General features: G+C 48.4%; 1 protein-coding gene across 1 annotated transcript in view; it reads right to left on the reverse strand.

Moving 5' to 3' along the window:
- Positions 1-23,526, reverse strand: part of abhd16a (abhydrolase domain containing 16A, phospholipase) — an 85,791-nt gene that overhangs the window by 21,023 nt on the left and 41,242 nt on the right. Inside the window, exons 8-15 of the mRNA XM_070861288.1 lie at positions 19,348-19,462; positions 15,390-15,491; positions 12,706-12,769; positions 10,349-10,398; positions 8,328-8,451; positions 6,260-6,364; positions 2,462-2,525; positions 1,178-1,234 (exon numbers count right to left, since the gene is read on the reverse strand). Of these exons, the coding sequence (XP_070717389.1) occupies positions 1,178-1,234; positions 2,462-2,525; positions 6,260-6,364; positions 8,328-8,451; positions 10,349-10,398; positions 12,706-12,769; positions 15,390-15,491; positions 19,348-19,462 (681 nt within the window). The remainder of the gene's footprint in view (positions 1-1,177; positions 1,235-2,461; positions 2,526-6,259; positions 6,365-8,327; positions 8,452-10,348; positions 10,399-12,705; positions 12,770-15,389; positions 15,492-19,347; positions 19,463-23,526) is intronic.

Genomic DNA, 23,526 nt, shown 5'->3' on the forward strand with positions numbered 1-23,526 from the left:
ACCCCCTACAGTCATAAGAACATAAGAATTAGGAACAGGAGTAGGCCATCTAGCCCCTCGAGCCTGCTCCGCCATTCAACAAGATCATGGCTGATCTGGCCGTGGACTCAGCTCCACTTACCCGCCCGCTCCCCGTAACCCTTAATTCCCTTATTGGTTAAAAATCTATCTATCTGTGGACTTGAATACATTTTTCCTTCCTCGAATTCAGTGTTTATCCTGAAATGAGAGAGGAGCGCGTTGGAGATCCTGCTCTGACTGAGCCAAAGTCTTCACATTCAGACTCATTGGTGCCAGTTGGAGGTTTAGCCACTCACTGACGAGCCTCCTTTGCCCCACCTCCCCAAAACAACCCGATGCCGCGGTTACTCGCGCACACCACCGGGCGGCGCCTGAGCTGAACTTGACAAGAGCTCTGCACAGGCCATCGAATCTTACCGCACAGGAGGTGGCCCATCTTTGAAAGAGCTCTCCAATTAGTCCCACTCCTCTGCCCTTTTCCCATATCCCTGCAAGATTTTACTGTGCATCCCTCACTGGGGGTGAGGGAGTGTCCGCCTCCCCTTGCGTCTTTCCGATGAGACGTTCAACCAAGGGCCCCCGTCTGCCCTCTCAGCCGTAAAACATTCCTGTGGGCACTATTCCGAAGAAGAGCAGGGGTCTTCTCCTCGGTTTCCAGGGCCAATATTTATCCCTCAACAAAAAAAAAAATATCTGGTCATTATCCCATTGGTATCCTTTGTGGGGAGCTTACTGTGTGTAAATTGGCTACATTACAACAGTGAGTGCACTTCAACAAACAAAAATTCATTGTCTGTGAGGCGCATCTGGGATGTCCTGGGAGGTCGTGAAAGGTGCCATGGGAATTCAAGTTTGTTGTTTTGTTTAAAGCACCGCGCGACGTCACGTCACGTGAAGAGTTCTCTTTTGAAACGCAGCACGTCGGTGGAATGGGGTGTGGGGGGGGGGCGGAAGATATTATCACCCATGATATTATCATATGGATACAGCCCAGCGGGGTCCGAGAGAATCGGCGGTCCTCCTAGCATGGGGAGGGTCGGTTCTGTGCCACTCACGGGTAAGGAATAGCTACGGGGCGAGGCTGGTGAAGGAGGGGAGAATAAAAGGGTCCTCACAGGCTACTTTGCGCCAATCCCCCAGCCTGCGTTCTACCTACGTGGTGGTGATGATCTCGTCCTTTGTTCGCCTGATCAGTAGCACGGGTCCTTGATACCTAAAACACAAACAACCCAACATGTGAGAAGTCACCTTAGTAACCTCACTTTAAATGATTCACAATTGACACATAGACCTCTATGACACCTGACCCGGCAGCGCCTCGATTATAAAATCTCTTCACGGCCTCGTTCCCCCCGCCCCCCCATCCCTATCTCCGTAACCTCTCTCCAGCCATAACACCCTCCGAGATCTCGGCGCTCCTCCAATTCCGGCCTCTTGTGCAACCCCGATTTTCGTCACTCCATTGTTGGTGGCTGTGCCTTCAGATGTCTTGGCCCCAAAGCTCAGGTCTTCCCTCCCCGTATCTCTCCACCAACGCCAAGCGTCTGGAGGTCCTGCGCAGGCCGCTAACCGGCTTTTGAACGGGAGGCGCGCGAAATTTTGCGGTTTGGGGCTCGCAGCTCAGCGGGAGGCCCGGTTGGCCGGAGAAGCAGGCTCACGGAGGAGCTGCAGCCTGCTGCCATCGGCCCCCTCCCATCGCCATCGGGCCCAGGCCAGGGGGGGGGGTTGGGGGGGGGAGAAAGAGAGTCAGAACCTCAGGGCCTGCTTCTGGAAGCACATGGATGGAATGTTTCGGCCGGGAGGGTGGATCTTGACAGGGGGTGGGGCTTGTCGCCTGTCGGTCAAAAAAGTGCAGTGGGGCGGGGGAGGGGGGTGGGGAGCAGGGCTGGACAGACACCTGTCAAAAAAAAGTACAGCACAAATAGTTAGTGCCAATTTTGAATGGGCCGCGCAGCCCCTTAAAGGGACCTCGCACACCTCAAAAAAAAAATGGGCTCGTGGAGAACATTGCTCTTTCTTATACCAGGTCTTTAAAACAGACAAAATTTGGCACTGAGCCGCACAAGGAGATATTGGGATTGATGACCGAAAGCTTGGTCAAAGAGGTAGGCTGTAAGGAGTGTGATAAATGAGGAGAGGCGGAGAGGTTTGGGAAGGGAATTCCAGAGCTTAGGGCTCAGGCAGCTGAAGGCACGGCCGCCAACGGTGGTTCAGTACATCATAAACAATAACAAAAGGCTCACGTCAACAAGCAGCAGTGGCCGCAGCCGAGATAGCCAACACTCCTCTGACCTCACACTGGACCATCACTAATCTCCAGCTGGTAGGAGCGCAGCGGCTGGCGAAGGGTCCTGGATAATCCTGCGCAAAGCCAGCTGGCCGCAGAGATACTGGGGGGGTGGGGGGGGTGGTGCACGACCTTCGACAAGAACTGACTCACTTGCACAGCTGCTCTGCGATGTTGAGGTTCAAGTAATCCCGAACTGTCCGAGTGACGAGACCCCCTACAGACGACACAAGGGAAGAGAGAGAGAGAGAGAGAGAGAGAGAGAGAGAGAGAGAAAGAGAGAGAGAGTTACCGACCGAGACCATCGAAGGATGTTCGAGCCCAACACGAGCATTAGAAAACACGCAACAGAGGGGGATACAGATTCGACAGTAACCTTCGAAAATGGAATTGGATAAAAGGGACGTGAAAGAAAGACTTGCATTTATATAGTGCCTTTCACGACCACCGGACAACTCAAAAGCGCTTTACAGCCAATGAAGTGCCTTTTGGAGTGTAGTTCACTCTTGTAATGTGGGAAATGCGGCAGCCAATTTATGCACAGAAAGATCCCACAAACAGCAATGTGATAATATCATGGCTAATCTTCTAACACCATTCCACTTTACTGCACTATCCCCATATAATAACATAAGAAATAGGAGCAGGAGTCGGCCATTTGGCCCTTCAAGCCTGTTCCGCCATTCAATAAGATCATGGCTGATCCGATCCTGGCCTCAACTCCACTTCTCTGCCCACTCCCCATAACCCTGGACTCCCTTATCATTCAAAAATCTGTCTATCTCCACCTTAAATATATTCAGTGACCCAGCCTCCACAGCTCTCTGGGGTAGGGAATTCCAAAGAGTCACGACCCTCAGAGAAGAAATTCCTCCTCATCTCCGTTTTAAATGGGCCCTTATTCTGAAACTGTGCTCCCTAGTTCTAGATTCCCCCATGAGGGGAAACATCCTCTCTGCATCTACCCTGTCAAGCCCCCTCAGAATCTTATACGTTTCAATATCATCTCTCAGTCTTCTAAACTCCGAGTATAGGCCCAACCTGCCCAAACTTTCTTCATTACAATCCCTTCATCTCAGGAATCAACCTAGTGAACCTTCCCTGAACTGCCTCCAGTGCGAATATATCCTTCCTTAAATTCGGAGACCAAAACTGTATGCAGTATTCCAGGTGTGGTCTCACCAATAACCTGTACAATTGTAGCAGGACTTCCCTACTTTTATATTCCATCCCCCTTGCAATAAAGGCCAACATTCCATTTGCCTTCCTGATTACTTGCTGTACCTGCATACTAACTTTTTGTGTTTCATGTACAAAGACCCCCCCCCACCCCAGATCCCTCAGAACCACCGCATTTTGTAATCTTTCCCCATTTAAATAATTAGCATTTTTATTTTTCCTACCAAAATGGATGACCTAACATTTTCCCACATTATACTCCATCTGCCAAATTTTTTCCCACCAACTTAGCCTGTCTATATCCCTTTGCAGATTTCTTCTGTCCTCCTCAGTTTGCTTTCCCACCCATCTTTGTATTGTCAGCAAACTTGACTACATTACACTCGATCCCTTCATCTAAGTCATTAATATAGATTGTAAATAGTTGAGGCCCCAGAACCGATCCCTGCAGCACCTCACAGTTTGCCGACCTGAAAATGACCCATTTATCCCGACTCTCTGCTTTCTGTTGATTAGCCAATCCTCTATCCATGGTAATATATTACCCCCAACCCCGTTAGCTCTTATCTTGTGCAGTAATCTTTTGTGGCACCTTATCGAATGCTTTCTGGAAATCCAAATAGATGACATCTACTGGTTCCCCTTTATCTACCCTGCTCATTACATCCTGAAAGAAGTCGATCAAATTTGTCAAACACGATTTTCCTTTCATAAAACCATGCTGACTCTGCTTGACTATATGTCCTGCTACTACTTCCTTAATGGTGGACTCCAGCATTTTCCCAATGACAGATGTTAGGCTAACTGGTTTAGAATTTCCTGCTTTCTGTCTCCCTCGTTCCTTAAATAGGGGGATTACATGAGGTTTTCCAGCCTGCTGGGACCTCGCCAGAATCCAGGTAATTTTGATAGATTACAACCAATGCATCCACCATCCCTGCAGCCAACTCTTCTAAGACCCTAGGATGCAGGCCATCAGGTCCAGAGGATTTGTCCACCTTTAGTCCCATTAGTTTGCCTAGTACTTTTTCTCTAGTGATAGTAATTGTTTTAAGTTCCCCCACCCCAATAGCCCCTTGATTATCAATTACTGGGATGCTTTTAATGTCTTCCACCGTGAAGACCGATACAAAATATTTGTTCAGAGTCTCCGCCATTTCTCTGTTTCCCATTATTAATTCCCCAGTCTCATCCTCTAAGGGACCAACATTTACTTTAGCTATTTAGATATCCCTTGATTCCCTTAGTATCCAAAATACTATCGATCTCAGTCTTGAATATACTCATAGACTGAACTGCCACAGCTCTCTGGGATAGAGAATTCCAAAGATTCACCACCCTCTGGATGGAAAAAATTCCTCACTCAGTCCTAAATGGTGGACCCCATGCGACTAAGACCACTAGTTCTAGACTGTCCAGTGAAGGGAAACAGGCTCTCAGCATCTACCCTGTCAAGCCTTCTAAGAATTTTACACATTTCGATGAGATCACCTCTCATTCTTCTAAACTCCAGAGAATATAAAAAGACTTGTACTTATATAGCGCCTTTCACAACCACCGGACATCTCAAAGCGCTTTACTGCCAATGAAGTACGTTTTGAAGTTTGGTCACTGTTGTAATGTGGGAAACGCGGCAGCCAACTTATGCACAGCAAGCTCCCACAAACAGCGATGTGATATTGACCAGATTTTCGTTACGTTGATTGAGGGATAAATAGTGGCCATGGGATCTTTTACGTCCACTTGAGAGGTTTAACATCTCATCCGAAAGACGGCACCTCCGACAGTGTAGCGCTCCCTCAGCACTGCACTGGAGTGTCAGGCTAGGTTTATGTCTCTAGTTCCTGGAGTGGGACTTGAACCCACAACCTTCTGACTCAGAGGCAAGTCTGCTACCCACTGAGCAACAACTGAGACATGGGGAAAGAGCAGGGGGAGTGGGACTAACTCTTCGAAAGAGGCTGGCGCAGACTCGATGGGCCGAATGGCCTCCTTCTGTGCTGTACTATTCTATAACATGCCAGACATGAGACTCCCAAAGCAAGCGTTCCACTCGGAACTCCTTCTTGGCAAACGAGCCAAAGGTGGGCAGAGGAAACGTTACAAGGACGCCCTCAAAGCTTCCCTGATAAAGTGCGGCATCCCCACCGACACCTGGGAGTCCCTGGCCAAAGACCGCCCTGAGTGGAGGAAGTGCATCCGGGAGGGCCCCGAGCACCTCGAGTCTCATCGCCGAGTGCATGCAGAAAACAAGCGCAGGCAGCGGAAAGAACGTGCGACAAACCAGTCCCACCCTCCCTTACCCTCAACGACTGTCTGTCCCACTTGTGACAGGGACTGTGGCTCTCGTATTGGACTGTTCAGCCACCTAAGGCCTCATTCTAAGAGTGCAAGCAAGTCTTCCTCAATTCCGAGGGACTGCCTATGATGATTCTATAACAGGAGCTTCAGTTGACAATATACCAGACTAAAACAAGCGGACGTTATATTATATAGTAGCCTCTTTTGGGCACTGCACGGATGCAGTTACAATGTGAATACATTAAAGCAAATGTCCTTAAACATGTAGATACATTATAGATGATCTCCCCATGGCTTCGTCATGGCCAGATAAACTGCAACTGTCTTTCTGCTCATCTTCACTACCTTTCTGTCCATCTCTAGTTATCTCTTTGCCCTCCATTTTTACTTTCACCTTTCCCCTCCCCACCACCCCCACGCAACGATTTCTCTCCAATTCAAAGGGTGGCGAAAAGGTTAAAGGTTACTTACTGCAGCTCTCCGGCATGACCTTCAGGGCAAGGGGTACAAGGTCATCGAAGGAAGCATCTAAGACCAGGGCACTGATCTCTGGGTAGGTCATCGTTGCCCAAGTAGCTGGGGAAAAGATATTGCTGTTAAATTGAATAACTATACATAGTGAACGACAGAAGAATTGAACTAACAAATCGTTTTGGATTTGTTTCTGGCTGGGGTGGAGATCACTTCTTACAGAAGGCAGGGAATTTAATGGCCAGGGTGATCTCCTGGATTTGTCTCGATCACCTAGGCGGATCAGACAGGAATTTCCCAGATTTTTTTTCCCCTCAAATTGGCCTGGGTTTTTAAAATATGTTTTTTCTGCCTCTCCCTGGAGATCACATGGCTTTGGGTGGGTAGAGTTCGTGTATATTGTGACACACAAGAGATCGCAATTGTGTGGGTCAGGCTCGATGGACTAGATGGTCTTTACCGGTCAGTCGTTGTTGGTATGTTTGTTTTGTTTTCTCTCCTCTGCTCCCGACTCTGTGCGGCACCGCTCCGTGGGCAGCGAGCCACGATGTAGCAGGGCAGATTTTCCTGTCCCTGGGCTATCGGAGCGCCAGAGTGCAGCGAACACAGGAAGATCCCGGGGGAGTGGGGGGGGAGAAGGGTTGGGAAACGAGGGCACGTTTGAAAGGAAGCCTGCCCTCAATATTAAAAGGACACACAAATCAAGCAGGCTTCATTAAAGAGAAAAAGAGGAAAAAGAAGAAAAGGAAAAGAGACAGAAGAAAAGAAGGAAAAAGGTTGTTTGGCGCCTTTCACAACTCCAGGATGTCCCAAAGCGTTTTACAGCCAATGGGGAGCGTGCAGGGAAGTGCAGTGTATTCAATGTTGCAATGTAGGAAACGGGGCAGCCAATTTACGCACAGCAAGCTCCCACAAACAGCAAGGTGATAACGACCAGATCAGTTTTTACTGATGTTTGCTTGCGGGATAAATATTGGCCAGGACACCAGGGAGAACTCCCCTTGCTCTGCTTCGAAATAGCGGCCGCGGGATCTTTTATTGACAGCCGAGAGAGCAGACTCACACCCTCCCCCTCCCGATTCGCCTGGTCCGGCAGCGACTGGGTGATCCAACAGCCCCGGGAGCGGGAAAACCAGCTCCGGAACATCCCGCGGGCCACGAGAGACCGGCAGAGCATCGCAGCCCAACCCCGATCCTGTCCCCCACCCACCCACCCACGCAGGCACGCGCTCTCCAGCAGAGGGCTGCAAGAAATCCTTCAACCCAAAGACTTTGCGAATTATAAAAGAAATAATGATTTTATCAAAGAAATACTGGTGCCAAGCTCAGCATCACCGAGAGCAAAGGTCACAGCAAGACAAGACAGAAACACAGGCCTTCAAGGCCTAGTTATGGCGATAAAGGATTTAGCAAGAAGCCTTAAAGATAAACAAGCTGTCTCTTGAAAGGGCAACATGACATTTAGACAGAGCTGAGGAAGAAAATGACCTCACAAGTACACTTTCCCCGGTACTTGGGACTATAGGATGGGTGAAAGATGATTGACACCAGATATCCACCAGCCCATCGAAATAAAGTATAAAAATGGGTGACCGAGAGGGGAAAGCAGGCAGTCAGGGGCGCAGGCTTTCTCAGGGTGGATGAATGCTGACTGGATAACCTAATACCTTGGTTAAGTCTTAACCTCCTGAGGAGGACAAATGCTGACTGATGGCCTAACACCTCCCACAGCTCGAGGAACAACCCAACAGAGGTGACCGATGCCGCAGACTGCCTGGATCCACCAATCCAAGATCACCGCTCTTCCTCGCCCTGCGTCTGTCTGTCCGTCCGGTCGTTTCGCTCCACGCAAGACCTCTCTCAACTGTCACAGGCTATATGTCTATCGCTATCTTAACCGTATGTGGTATCTGATTATGCTTTAAAACTGTAGCTCTTTAATAAAATACCTTACGAATCCTAAGACCCTTTTGGGTATGTGTGTGTAACCTGTGATCCTAATCTTACAGGGCGCTGGGCAGCAGTCAGGAGCAAGGAGGTGAGGAGCGGTCAGGGGAGCAGGCCGTACCTGTGAACCCGCCGATGGACCAGGCGTAGACGATGATGTCCTCGACCTGGAAGTTTAGGCGCTGGATGGCGTACTGTACCACCACATCCATGGCGTTGGCCTCGTTCTGAGGGAAAGGAACACCCTACGGAGCCAAACACACACAGGTGTCAATAGTGCCCACGCCCCTCACATAACCACCGCTTGAATAAAAGCTCACTCACATCTCCCCCACCCGCAGATTCCTCCATTAACAACAACAATTTATAATTATATAGCGCCTTTAGCATAGTAAAATGTCCCAAGGCGCTTCACAGGAGCGTTATCAAACAGAATTTGACACCGAGCCACATAAGGAAATATTAGGAAAGGTGACCAAAGATTTAGGTCAAGGAGGTAGGTTTTAAGGAGCGTCTTAAAAGGAGAAAGAGAGGGGAGGAGAGGTTCAGAAAGGGAATTTCAGAGCTTAGGGCAAAGGCAGCTGAAGGCACGGCCACCGCTGGTGGGCGATGGAAAATTGGGGACTCGCAAGCAGTCAGAATTGGAGGAGTGCAGAGATCACGGAAGGGTTCTACGGCTGGAGGAGATTACAGAAATAAGGAGGGGCGAAGCAATGGAGGAATTTAAAAACAATGATGAGAATTTTAAAATTGAGACATTGCCAGACTGGGAACCGAGGGTCAGCGAGCACAGGGGATGACGGGTGAACGAGACTTGAAGAGCAGGGGCGTTCCTCCTTGGTGTCCTTACCACTACTGATCCCTCAATCAACATCACAAAAAAACATTATCTAGTCATAGGCACTTTGCTGTATGTGGAAGCTTGCTGTGTGCAAATTGGCTGCTGCCTTTTCTATATTACAACAGTGGCTACGTGTCAGAAAGTACTTAATTGGCTGTAAAGTGCTTTGGGGCATCCTGAGGTCGTGAAAGATGCTACATAAATGGAAATCTTTCTTTTCTTTCTGTCCAGGGTGGTGCAGTGGATCAGACACAGTCCTTTCCCCCTCTGGGACTGGGTGGTGCAGTGGGTCACACACTGTCCTTTCCCCCTCTGGGACTGTGTGTTGCAGTGGGTCAGTCACTGTCCTTTCACCCTCTGGGACTGTGTGTTGCAGTGGGTCACACACTGTCCTTTCCCCCTCTGGGACTGGGTGGTGCAGTGGGTCACACACTGTCCTTTCCCCCTCTGGGACTGGGTGGTGCAGTGGGTCACACACAGTCCTTTCCCCCTCTGGGACTGGGTGGTGCAGTGGGTCAGTCACTGTCCTTTTCCCCTCTGGGACTGGGTGGTGCAGTGGGTCACACACTGTCCTTTCCCCCTCTGGGACTGGATGGTGCAGTGGGTCACACACAGTCCTTTCCCCCTCTGGGACTGGGTGGTGCAGTGGGTCAGTCACTGTCCTTTCCCCCCTCTGGGACTGGGTGGTGCAGTGGGTCACACACTGTCCTTTCCCCCTCTGGGACTGGGTGGTGCAGTGGGTCAGACACTGTCCTTTCCCCCTCTGGGACTGGGTGGTGCAGTGGGTCACACACTGTCCTTTCCCCCCTCTGGGACTGGGTGGTGCAGTGGGTCACACCCTGTCCTTTCCCCCTCTGGGACTGGGTGGTGCAATGGGTCACTGTCCTTCCCCCCACTGGGACTGGGTGACTCAAAGCTGAAACACTGTTAAACTCACCTCTTTATGCACGAGAGCTTGATTAGGAAATGCCTCTCGCACTGGAGCAAGGGGGTGCCCACTGCTTGAACTCTGAAGAGGCAAAGCTCTCGTAGTTGGGGGGTGGTCACATGTCACAGCACCATAGGAAAGGGAGTAGGCCATTCAGCCCCTCGAGCCTGTTCCGCCATTCAATTAAATCGTGGCTTATCTGTATCTGAACTCCATTTACCCACCTTGGTTCCGTAACCCTTAATACCCTTGCCTGACAAAAATAGAGTGTCATATGGGCCATAGGAGTGGGTGTTTTTAAAATCACTGCCATTGCCCTGCAGCATTCCTCACTGGTTGCCATGGGACTCAAGCCCTCCGAATATCTACTCACCGTGCTTCCTGCAAAACCCGGGTGGTTCCATCCGAGAACCGAATACCCAGCTACAAGGAACAAAAAACAGGAAACCTTGTTAACTCAGATAAGAATCTTACAGCACACAGCAGGAGACCATTCGGCCCATCGTACCTGTGCCGGCCCTTTGAAAGGGCTATCCGATTAGTCCCATTCCCCTGCACTTTCCCCGTAAACCTGAACAGTTTTTTTCCTTTCCATGTACTTAGCCAATTCCATTTTGAAAGTTACGATTGAATCTGCTTCCCCCGCCCTTTCAGGCAGCGCGTTCCAGATCACAACAACTCGCTGTGCAAAAAAAATTCTCATTTCTCCCCCTGATTCGTCAGCCAATCGCCTTAAATCTGTGTCCTCTGGTTACTGACCCTCCTGCCAATGTCTCCTGATTTACTCCATCAAAACCCCTCATCATTTTGAACATCTCTATTAATCGCCCCTTAACCTCCTCTGCTCGAAGGAGAACAGCCCCAGCTGGTCTAGTCTCCAAGTATAACTGCAGTCCCTCATTCCCAGGTACCATTCTAGCAAATCTCCTCTGAACCCTCTCCAAACCTCATAAAGCCTGTAACGCTTACTCTGAACGAGCAGCAGCCTGGCCAGGAAGGGTCTGTCAATGCTCCCTCTAAAGTTCTTTTTCGTGCGCGGTCCCTTTAACTGGTTGCGCGGCGCACTCACATTTCCGCGCACGTGCAATTCCATCCATTTATAAGCTGGTGAGGAGCCCGTGTGGGACCTTCAGACAGCTGTGGGGCTCCGCAGCATAGCAGGAACGTTGGCCTGCGTGTGGGCGTGAGGTAGAGCCGAGATTGTGCTCGGGAGCGCTACCCTGCATGGCAAAGTATACTACCAACGCTGCTCACGATGCGGTCTCCTCTACAAGCGCAGATTGGACGACCGCTTTACGGAACACCTCCGTTCAGTCCGTAAGTGTGACCCCGAGCTTCCGGTCGCCTGTCACTTTAATTCTCCGCTCCACTCCCACTCTGACCTCTCCAGCCTCGGACTCTTACACTGTTCCAATGAAGCTCAACGCAAGCTCGAGGAACAGCACCTCATCTTTCGTTTAGGCACTTTACAGCCTTCTGGACTCAACATCGAGTTCAATAATTTCAGAGCATAGCCTCTGCCCATCTTTGGCTCCCTTTCTCTCCCCCGTCAATCTTATGTTTTTGTTCCCTTTATCTCTAATGGCAGCTGGGCATTATCCCACCATTCACACCCTATCTCGACTAACCTTTTTCTAACTCTGGCCATTACCATTTCAATTCAGCCCATCATCCCTTTTGTCTCTCGAATCTCTCCTGCCTTCCACCCTATCACTGACCTTCCCTTTTGTTCTTTCTTCCCCTCCCCCTTTCAGGGCTTCTTAAGAATGTGTTCTTTTCAAACATTCGCCAGTTCTGACGAAGGGTCGTCGACCCAAAACGTGAACTCTTAGTTTTTCTCTCCACAGATGCTGCCTGACCAGATGAGATTTCCAGTATTTTCTGTTTTTATACTCTCAACACTTGGTTTCCTTGCCGTTGTGCTCATTCTGAGTGCACCCAGATACTTGTAATGGTCAGTGCTTTCAGGGGAGATGGGGAAGTGGGCAAAATAGCATTGAAGACACTTATTTTCTTGTAAAGTTAACAGGTTGATATATAGATATATTTAGGGGGTGCAAGGTCTGTTCCTCGCACTCTCCCCCGCCCCCCTCGCCGACCATGTTACGCCCCGAGGGGAAAATTCTGTGCAACGACAACAGTAATTAATCCATCGTCACTCTGCGACAATCAGACATCAGCTGTGACTCAGCGGGTAGCACTCAGGAGTCAGAAGGTTGTGGGTTCAAGCCCCACTCCAGACGCTTAGAATCTAGAGCACAAGAGGAAGCCATTCGGCCCATCGTGCCTGTGCCAGTTCTTTGAAAAAGCTGTCACTTTGATCCCACATCCCCTTCTCTTTCCCCATGTAGCTCTGCAAATGGATCCCCTTCGAGTGTTTATCCAAGTCCCTTTTGAAGGCTGCCATTGAATCTACTTCCACCGCCCTTTCAGGCAGAGCATTCCAGGTCATAACAATAATCTTACTAATCGAGACTAACAATTCGGAGATGCTGTCTTTCGGATGAGGTGGACGTAAAAGGGGGGTTTGAGGGCGAGCAGGTAGAGCACGGTTAGGCATGAAGCTTTCTCGACTCCGCCCCAACCGAATCAATTCCCCCAAAGCATCATTTGGCTTGCTTTAAGCGAGAGGGGTAATGTAAACGTACAGTAGTGTGCAGCCACTAGGGGTCTGCACCGAACTCGTTTCACGCAAGGTGCTTCAAGGACATTGTGGAAAACATGCACTACCTTCCAGCGGGGTGGTGACGCACCCAACCTCGTAGAAGCCGGCATTCCCCTCACAGCAGATCACCTGGCGTTGAAAAAAAGCACGTTAGTTCCTGTAGAGCAGACCGAGAGACGCTCTCTCAAGTCCAATGCAATTGGTTAATGCAGCCCAAGGGTCACCACTGAAGGCCATTCGATCCATTGTGCCGGCTCTTTGAAAGACCTATCCAATTAGCTCCACTCCCCCCTACCCTTTCCCCATAGCCCTGCAAACCTTCAGGTATTTATCCAATTCCCATTTGAATGTTACTATTGAATCTGCTTGCACCACCCTTTCAGGCAGTGCGTGGCAACTCATAATAACACGCTGCGTAAGTAAATGTTTTCTCGTGTTTCCCCTTGGCTTTTTTTGGCAATTATTTTAAATCTGCATCTTCTGGTTACCGACCCATGTGTCACTGGAACCAGTTTCTCCCTATCTACTCAATCAAAAACCCCTCGTAATTTTGCATCTCTGTACCAAATTTCCCCTCAAGCTTCCCTGCTCCAAGGTGAACACCACCAGTTGTTCCAGTCTCTCCGCGTAACTGAAGTCCCTCATCCCTGGTATCTTTAATTACATAAATCTGGAATAAAAAAAGCTCGTGTCAGTAATGGTGACCTGGATTGTCGTAAAAAACCCATCTGGTTCACTAATGTCCTTTAGGGAAGAAAATTACAATGTGGTTGACTTTCAACTGCCATCTGTGTTCAAGAAGGCAGCTAACCACCACCATCTCAAGGGGCAATTAGGGATGGGCAATAAATGCCAGCGACACCCACATACCATGAACGAATACATTTTTAAAAATCTGTTCTACACCCTCTCTAAGGCCTTGACATCCTTCCGAAGGTGCGGTGCCTAGAACTGAACACAATACTCCAGCTGATTTGTAAAGGTTCAGCATAACATCCTTGCTTTTGTATTCTATCCCTCGACTGATAGAACCAAAGGATCCTGTCTGCTTTTTAACAGCACTTCTCACCTAATCCTGCCACCTGCAAAGATTGGTATCCATACACCTCAGGTTTCTCTGTTCCTGCACCCCCTTTAAAATTGTACCACTGAATGTATATTGCCTATCCTCATTTCTCCGACCAAAACTTCAGATTTCTCTGCGTTTAATTTCATCCGCCACATGCCTGTCCATTTCAGCAGTCTGTCTACACCCTCCGGAAGCCTGTTACTATCTGACTCACCGTTTCCTACATGTCCCAGTTGCCTCCGTGAACCCGATGCTTTCGGGAGGAGGGGGAGGGGGGGGGGGAGAAGGGGGAAAACCCGCGGCTCGGTGGGTGGCGCTCTCGCCTCCGAGTCAGAAGGTCGTGGGTTCAAGCCTGCACTCTCGAGACACTGCACAGGACTGGCTGTGTTCTCCTGCTGGTTGGCTGCAGAATTCAATGGGGAACATAAGAACTTTTAAAAAAAAAATAGGAGTAGACCATTCGAGCCTGCTCCGCCATTCAATAAGATCATGGCTGATCTTCTACCTCAACTCCACTTTCCCTCACTATCCCCATATCCCTTGATTCCCTTAATATCCAAAAACCTATCGATCTCTGTCTTGAATATACTCAACGACTGAGTCTCCATAGTCCTGTGTGGTAGAGAATTCCAGAGATTCCCCACCCTCTGAGTGAAGAGGTTTCTCATCTCAGTCCTAAATGGCCGACCCTTTATTCTGAGACTGTGACCCCTGGTTCTAGACTCCTCAGCCAGGGGAAACATCCTCCCTGCATCTACCCTGTCAAGCCTTGTAAAGATTTTTTTAATGTCCGAACGAGATCACCTCTCATTCTTCTAAAGTCTAAAGAATATAGGCCTTGTCTACTCAATCTCTCCTCATCGGACAATCCCCCCATCCCAGGAATCAGTCTGGTGAACCTTCATTGCACTCCCTCTGTGGCAAGTATATCCTTCCCTTAGGTAAGGAGACCAAAACTGTACACAATACTCCAGGTGTGGTCTCACCAGGGCCCTACATAATTGCAGTCTTTACTCTTATACTCAAATCCTCTTGTAATAAAGGCTTGCTTTCTTAATTGTATCTGCATGTTCGCTTTCAGTGGTTCGTGTACAAGGAGACCCAGATCCCTCTGAACACCATCTCTCAACATTTAACAAATACTCTGCTTTTCTATTTTTCCGAGCAAAGTGGATAACTTCACATTTCTATACATTTGCCATGTTCTTGCCCACTCACCACTTGGCCTGTCTCTAACCCCTTGCAGTCTCTTTGCATCCTCCTCACAGCTTACATTCCCATCTAGCTTTGTATCATCAGCAAACTTGGATGCATCACATTTGGTGCTCTCGTTCAAATCATTGCTATCGATCGTGAACAGCTGAGGGCCCAGCACTGATCCTTGCAGCACCCCACTAGTTACAGCCTGCCAACGTGAAAACGATCCAGTTATTCCTAGAGAAGGCTGGCTCGCTAAAGCTACACGAGGGAGGAGGAGCGCCATGGCGGATAGGGAGGAGGCAGCAATTGTTTTATTTCTAAGTGTGCCTCAGGTGAAGTGCTTTTTATTTTTTTTTTACAAATGGGGTTTGAGCGGGGCGCATTGAACAAGGGGGTGCCAGAAAGCGGGGTTATGTAAAACGGCCCTTGGCCCACCCGGGTCGCGACCCCGCGACCACCACCAGCCCCGCGGTGCCCTACCAGCTTCTTCCCACGCTCGGTCTCCGTTGGCCTCCGGTCCACAAACACGGTGTCGATCTGGTTGCCGTCGCAGGCGATCAGCTTGGCTCGTTTACCTTGGTTCTGGGAAAGAGAACGAGAAGGGCTACCATCTTTTATCGCAGAATCATACATTGCAGGAGGCCATTCGGCCCATCCAACGAGAGCTATCCAACTAGTCCCATTTCCCCCCCCCCCCCCCCCCACTGCTCTTTCCTCATAGCCCTGCAAATTTCTCCCTTTCAAGTACTTATCCGATACCCTTTTGAATGTTACTATTGAATCTGCTCCCACCACCCACTCAGGCAGTGCATTCCGGATCGTCACAACTCGCTGTGTAAACAAAATTCTCCCCTCCAGTTCTTTTGCTCATTACCTTAAATCTGTGTCCTCTGCCACTGGAAAGTTTCTTTCGATCTGCTGTCGAGACCGCTCATGATCTTAAACACCTCTATCAAATCTCTTCAACCATCTCTGCTCCGAGGAGAACAACCCCAGCTTCTCCAGTCTCTGCACCCAATTGAAGTTACGCACCCCTGTTACCATTCTAGTACATCTCCTCTGCACCCGCTCCAAGGCCTTGACATTTAACATAGAAACATAGAAAATAGGTGCAGGAGTAGGCCATTCGGCCCTTCGAGCCTGCACCGCCATTCAATGAGTTCATGGCTGAACATGCAACTTCAGTACCCCATTCCTGCCTTCTCACCATACCCTTTGATCCCCCTAGTAGTAAGGACTACATCTAACTCCTTTTGAATATATTTAGTGAATTGGTCTCAACAACTTTCTGTGGTAGAGAATTCCACAGGTTCACCACTCTCTGGGTGAAGAAGTTTCTCCTCATCTCGGTCCTAAATGGCATACCCCTTATCCTTAGACTGTGACCCCTGGTTCTGGACTTCCTCAACATTGGGAACATTCTTCCTGCATCTAACCAGTCTATAAACCAGTCAGAATTTTAAACGTTTCTCTGAGATCCCCTCTCATTCTTCTGAACTCCAGTGAATACAAGCCCAGTTGATCCAGTCTTTCTTGATATGTCAGTCCCGCCATCCCGGGAATCAGTCTGGTGAACCTTCGCTGCACTCCCTCAATAGCAAGAATGTCCTTCCTCAAGTTAGGAGATCAAAACTGTACACAATACTCCAGGTGTGGCCTCACCAAGGCCCTGTACAACTGTAGTAACACCTCCCTGCCCCTGTACTCAATTCCTCTCGCTATGAAGGCCAACATGCCATTTGCCTTCTTAACTGCCTGCTGTACCTGCATGCCAACCTTCAATGACTGATGTACCATGACACCCAGGTCTCGTTGCACCTCCCCTTTTCCTAATCTGTCACCATTCAGATAATAGTCTGTCTCTCTGTTTTTACCACCAAAGTGGATAACCTCACATTTATCCACATTATATTTCATTTGCCATGCATTTGCCCACTCACTTAACCTATCCAAGTCACTCTGCAGCCTCATAGCATCCTCCTCGCAGCTCACACTGCCATCCAACTTAGTGTCATCTGCAAATTTGGAGATACTACATTTAATCCCCTCATCTAAATCATTAATGTACAATGTAAACAGCTGGGGCCCCAGCACAGAACCTTGCGGTACCCCACTAGTCACTGCCTGCCATTCTGAAAAGTCCCCATTTACTCCTACTCTTTGCTTCCTGTCTGACAACCAGTTCTCAATCCACGTCAGCACACTACCCCCAATCCCATGTGCTTTAACTTTGCACATTAATCTCTTGTGTGGGACCTTGTCGAAAGTCTTCTGAAAGTCCAAATACACTACATCAACTGGTTCTCCCTTGTCCACTCTGCTGGAAACAGCCTCAAAAAATTCCAGAAGATTTGTCAAGCATGATTTCCCTTTCACAAATCCATGCTGACTGGGACCTATCATGTCACCTCTTTCCAAATGTGCTGCTATGACATCCTTAATAATTGATTCCATGATTTTACCCACTACCGATGTCAGGCTGACCGGTCTATAGTTGCCGGTTTTCTCTCTCCCTCCTTTTTTTAAAAAAGTGGGGTTACATTAGAATGTCGCTGTTGCGCCTCAGAAGTAACCTGCGTTTTACCCTCCCCAAATGATTTGAGTTTTGAAACACAGTGGCATTTGTCTCCAGCTCTGGCTGCCTTCTTGGCTGGGAGTGGGGGGGGGCCAGAGGAGAAAAATCCGTGGCTCAGTGGGTAGCACTCTCGCCTCAGAGTCAGAAGGTTGCGGGCTCAAATCCCACTCCAGGAACTTGAGCTCATAAATCTCGGCCGACACTCCCAGTACAGTGCTGAGGGAGCGCTGCACTGTCGGAGGAGAGCCCCTCCTGCCCTCTCAGGTGGATGTAAAAGATCCCACGGCACTATTGCGAAGAAGAGCAGGGGAATTATCAACATCACAAAAACAGATTATCCGGTCATTATCACATTGGTGCATAAATTGGCTGCAACATTTCCCACACTACAACAGTGACTACCTTCCAAAAAGTACTTTATTAGCTGCACAACGCTTTGAGACGTCCTGAAAGGCGCTATATAAATGCAAGTCTTTCTTTTTTTTTTAAACTGTTAAGTCTCTAACTTCTTGCGGATCTGATGAAAATCTCATCGACCTGACATGTTGACGCGGTTTCTACCTCACCACAGAGGCTGCGGGTGTTTTCCACCATTTGCTATTTGTGTTTCAGATTGCCAGCAACCGCAGTGTTTTGCTGGTGTCGGTGGAGAAACAGTTGGGTGTTTACAAGGAGTTTCGCGGGAGCCCAGGGAAGGATGCAGGACCAGAGGATCAGGCTGCAGAGGCCTGTCGCTACACTGGGGAGCTGAGCGGTAACCAGGCAAGGGAGGTGGATGGCTCTGCCTGGAAGGCAAGTGGAAAGATCACCCGTAAATGCAGGCAAGTTGACATCTGATTTGGGGAAATTTTCTGAGCATAACCAAACACTGCAGGGCTTTTCGCTCATGCTCCCTCGACGGCACCGATGTTTGCTGGGGTTATTATTCCGAGAGCGCGGTCAACAATATCACCCTTCGTTGTGTGCAGCATATACAGTCCGTTTAGCTTATTCCACTGTGGACGGGCAAAGAGCCTATTTATATAGCACCTTTCATGATCTCAGGACGTCTAAAGCACTTTTTTCAAATTCATTCATGGGATGTGGGTGTCGCTGGGAAGGCCGGCATTTATTGCCCATCCCTAATCGCCCTTGAGCAGGTGGTGGTGAGCCGTCTTCTGGAACCGCTGCAGTCCGTGTGGTGAAGGTGCTCCCACAGTGCTGTTAGGGAAGGAGTTCCAAGACTTTGACCCAGCGACGATGAAGGAACAACTGATATTTTTCCAAATCAGGATGGTGTGTGCATGACTTGGAGGGGAACGTGGAGGTGGTGGTGTTCCCATGCGCCTGCTGCCCTTGCCCTTCTGGGTGGCAGGAGTCGCGGGTTTGGGAGGTGCTGTCAATGGTACTTTTTGTACTGTAGTCAGTCTTGTAATGTAGGAAATGCCAATTTGTGCACAGGAAGCTCCCACAACCAGCAATGTGATAATTACCAGATAGTCTGATTTGTTTTTTTTTATATTGATGTTGGATGAGGGATAAATATTGGCCCAGAACACCAGGAAAGAACTCCCCTGCTCTTCGAAATAGGACCTTTATGCCCACCTGAGGGGACAGTCGGAGCCTCAGTTTAACGTCTCATCCTAAAGGTGGCTCCTCCGATGGTGCAGCGCTCCCTCAGTACTGCACAGGAGTGTCAGACTAGATTTTGCGCTCTGATCTCTGGAGTAGGACTTGAGCCCACAACCTTCTGACCCAGAGGCGAGAGTGTTATCTACCCTGGATTATTGATCCAGTAACAAACCCGCCACACGACTGTAACCCCCACCCTGCTCTTGCAACATCTTTACACTGTCCGGGCAGCCGCAGAATGATCAATCCTACCTCTTCCATCAGACGTGCCTGTCCCTGCAGCAACATGGGCATGATGGCTTTCTGTAGCAGGCAGACCGATCCCGGGTACAGCATCCGTCGGCCAAAGGAGTTGGCCATTAAATAGCTGCAACAAAAAAAACAGAGGCTCGATTAATAAGAAATAAGAGCAGGAGTCGGTCATTTGGCCCCTCGAGCCTGCTCCGCCATTCAATAAGATCATGGTTGATGTGATCTTGACCTCAACTCCACTTCCCTGCCCGCTTCCCAAAACCCTTCACTCCTTCATCGTTCAAAAATCTATCTATCTCCACCTTAAGTATATTCAGTGACCCAGCCTCCACTGGGGTAGAGAATTCCAAAGATTCATGACCCTGAGAGAAGAAATTCCTCCTCATCTCAATTTTAAATGGGCGACCCCTTTTTCTGAAACTATGCCCCCTAGCTCTAGATTCCTCCACGAGGGGAAACATCCTCTCTACATGGGCTGATACTGGGGGGGGGGGGACGGTCCTGGCTGGGTGATTGATCAGTGCTCTCTCTCTCTCTCGACTGTACTAATCATCCTGGTCAGAACAGACAAGAAAGAGTTAAAAAGAGCGACACACAAAAACACTTGGATTTCAAACACAACAAAACCTCCACCAAATGGCTCAGTGGGTAACTACCACACCAAGGGATGGGGGGATTTTTTAAATCAGGTTCGAGTGTAACTGGTTGGAGTGTGGGCTAGCTGAGCGCTGGAAATGCGAGGATGGGTTCCCGACCCGCTGCGAACACCCTGATCGCGAAAAGAAAAAGTTTGCTTGACGTGGACGTCAGCAGGCGAGTGTGAAGCGGGCGATCCCAATTACTCAGGCAGCTGCATGTTTTGGGAGGTTTTGTTTTCGTCTGGAATTCTTTTTAATTTCACTTCTTTAGCACTGAATTAAAATTGAGGCTTTTTCCAATTTCAAATTATATATAACCTATTTTTTTTTTTAAAAAAAGGTTTGTAATTAAAATTCGCAGATGATTTTACTTAAAATGAATGTAACAAGTAGGGAAGTGAACAGCAGGCACAGCTTTAAATAAATGATCAAACATCACACCAAGGACAGACAGACTCTGCAGTGAGAAGCAAGCACTCCCACCTCACTGGTATGAATAAATACCTGCTTTCTTAAAAACATTACTGAAGCACTCTTTACATGCAGCACTTTCATATCATGAGTATTGTATCGTATTATAAATTAGATGGGGGGGGGGTCCGTGAATTCTAATCCATTTGATAAAGGGTGCCTTTCACCAAAAAAGTTTCAGAACTGTTTTAAATTGCCGGGTGAACAACACACGAATCTTGACTCGGCCGCCCGATTTCAACAAATGGTAAAGGTAATCAAGACATAGAAACATAGAAATTAGGTGCAGGAGTAGGCCATTCGGCCCTTCGAGCCTGCACCGCCATTCAATAAGATCATGGCTGATCATTCAACCTCAGTACCCCTTTCCTGCTTTCTCGCCATACCCCTTGGCCGTAAGGGCCATATCTAACACCCTTTCGAATATATCTAACGAACTGGCCTCAATAACTTTCCACAGGTTAACCACTCTGAGTGAAGAAGTTTCTCCTCATCTCGGTCCTAAATGGCTTACCTCTTATTCTTAGACTGTGACCCCTGGTTATGGAACTCCCCAGCAACGGCAACATTCTTCCTGCCTCTAACCTGTCCAATCCCGTCAGAATTTTATATGTTTCTATGAGATCCCCTCTCCCTTCTTCTAAACTCCAGTGGATACAAGCCCAGTTGATCCAGTCTCTCCTCATATGTCAGTCCTGCCATCCCGGAAATCAATCTGGTGAACCTTCGCTGTACTCCCTCAATAGCAAGAACGTCCTTCCTCAGGTTAGGAGACCAAAACTGAACACAATATTCCAGGTGAAGCCTCACCAAGGCCCTGTACGACTGCAGTAAGACCTCCTTGCTCCTATACTCAAATCCCCTAGCTATGAAGGCCAACATGCCATTTGCCTTCTTGACCGCCTGCTGTACCTGCATGCCAAACTTCAATGACTGATGTACCATGACACCCAGGTCTCGTTGCGCCTCCCCTTTTCCTAATCTGTCACCATTGAGATAATATTCTGTCTTCCTGTTTTTGCCACCAAAGTGGATAACTCACATTTATCCACATTATACTGCATCTGCCATGCATTTGCCAACTCACCTAACCTGTCCAAGTCACCCTGCAGCCTCTCAGCATCTTCCTCACAGCGCACACCGCCACCCAGCTTAGTGTCATATGCAAACTTGGAGATATTACATTCAATTCCTTCATCTAAATCATTGATGTATATTGTAAATAGCTGGGGTCCCAACACTGCACCCCACTTGTCACTGCCTGCCATTCTGAAAAGGACCTGTTTATTCTGATTCTCTGCTTCTTGTCTGCCAACCAGTTCTCTATCCACGTCAGTACATTACCCCCAAAACCATGTGCTTTAATTTTGCACACTAATCTCTTGTGTGGGATCTTGTCAAAAGCCTTTTGAAAGTCCAAATACACCACATCCACTGGTTCTCCCTTGTCCACTCTACTAGTTACATCCTCAAAAAATTCTAGGAGATTTGTCAAGCATGATTTCCCTTTCATAAATCCATGCTGACTTGGACCGATCCTGTCACTGCTTTCCAAATGTGCTGCTATTTCATCTTTAATAATTGATTCCAACATTTTCTCCACCACCGATGTCAGGTTAACCGGTCTATAATTCCCTATTTTCTCTCTCCCTCCTTTTTAAAAAAGTCGTGTGACATTAGCTACCCTCCAGTCCATAGGGATAGATCCAGAATCAATAGAATGTTGGAAAATGATCACCAATGCATCCACTATTTATAGGGCCACTTCCTTAAGTACTCTGGGATGCAGCCTATCAGGCCTGGGGATTTATCGACCTTCAATCCCATCCACTTCCCTAACACAATTTCCTGACTAATAAAGATTTCCTTCAGTTCCTCCTTTTCGCTAGACCCTCGAACCCCTAGTATTTCCGGAAGATTATTTGTGACTTCCTTAGTGAAGACAGATCCAAAGTATTTGTTCAAATTGATCTGCCATTTCTTTGTTCCCCACTATAAATTCACCTGATTCTGACTGCAAAGGATCTACATTGGTCTTCACTAATCTTTTTCTCTTCACATATCTATAGAAGCTTTTACAGTCAGTTTTTATGTTCCCTGCAAGCTTACTCTCATACTCTGTTTTCCCCCTCCTAATTAAACCCTTTGTCCTCCTCTGCTTAATTCTAAATTTCTCCCAGTCCTCAGGTTTGCTGCTTTTTCTGGCCAATTTATATGCCTCTTCCTTGGATTTAACACTGTCCCTAATTTCCCTTGTTAGCCACAGTTGAGCTACCTTCCCCGTTTTAGTTTTACTCCAGACAGGGATGTATAATTGTTGAAGTTCATCCATGTAATCTATAAATGTCTGCCATTGCCTCTCCACTGTTTACCCTTTAAGTATCATTTGCCAGTCTATCCTAGCCAATTCACATCTCATACCATCGAAGTTACCTTTCCTTAAGTTCAGGACCCTAGTCTCTGAAATAACACTGTCACTCTCTATCTTAATAAAGAATTCTACCATATTATGGCCAGGGGGCCTCGCACAACAAGATTGCTAATTAGTTCTCTCTCATTACACAACACCCAGTCTAGGATGGCCAGCTCTCCAGTTGATTCCTCGACATATTGGTCTAGAAAGCCATCCCTAATACACTCCAGGAAATCCTCCTCCACCGCATTGCTACCATCTTGGTTAGCCTAATCTATATGTAGATTAAAGTCGTCCATGATAACTGCTGTACCTTTATTGCACGCATCCCTAATTTCTTGTTTGATGCTGTCCCCAATCTCACTACTACTGTTTACTCCCACTAGTGTTTTCTGCCCTTTGGTATTCCGCAGTTCTACCCATACAGGCCCCAAGTTTCGTGCCGCGGCGAAAAAGGCGCACTTCCGAGCTGGGCGCCTGTTTATCGCGCCGAAAACTGCGCCTAAAAAAAAGTCCGATATTCTCGAGCTCCTTGGAGCTCGATGTCTGCTTGGCGCGGCGCGCTCTTCGCAGCAGGGGGCGGAGCCTAACACTCGTGCCGATTTTCTATGTAGCAGGGGGCGGGTACAATTTAAATTAGCCTTCGTGGTGCCGGCA

Source organism: Pristiophorus japonicus, chromosome 19 (genome assembly GCF_044704955.1).
Source record: "Pristiophorus japonicus isolate sPriJap1 chromosome 19, sPriJap1.hap1, whole genome shotgun sequence".
In the NCBI taxonomy this organism is placed as follows: Eukaryota; Metazoa; Chordata; class Chondrichthyes; family Pristiophoridae; genus Pristiophorus; species Pristiophorus japonicus.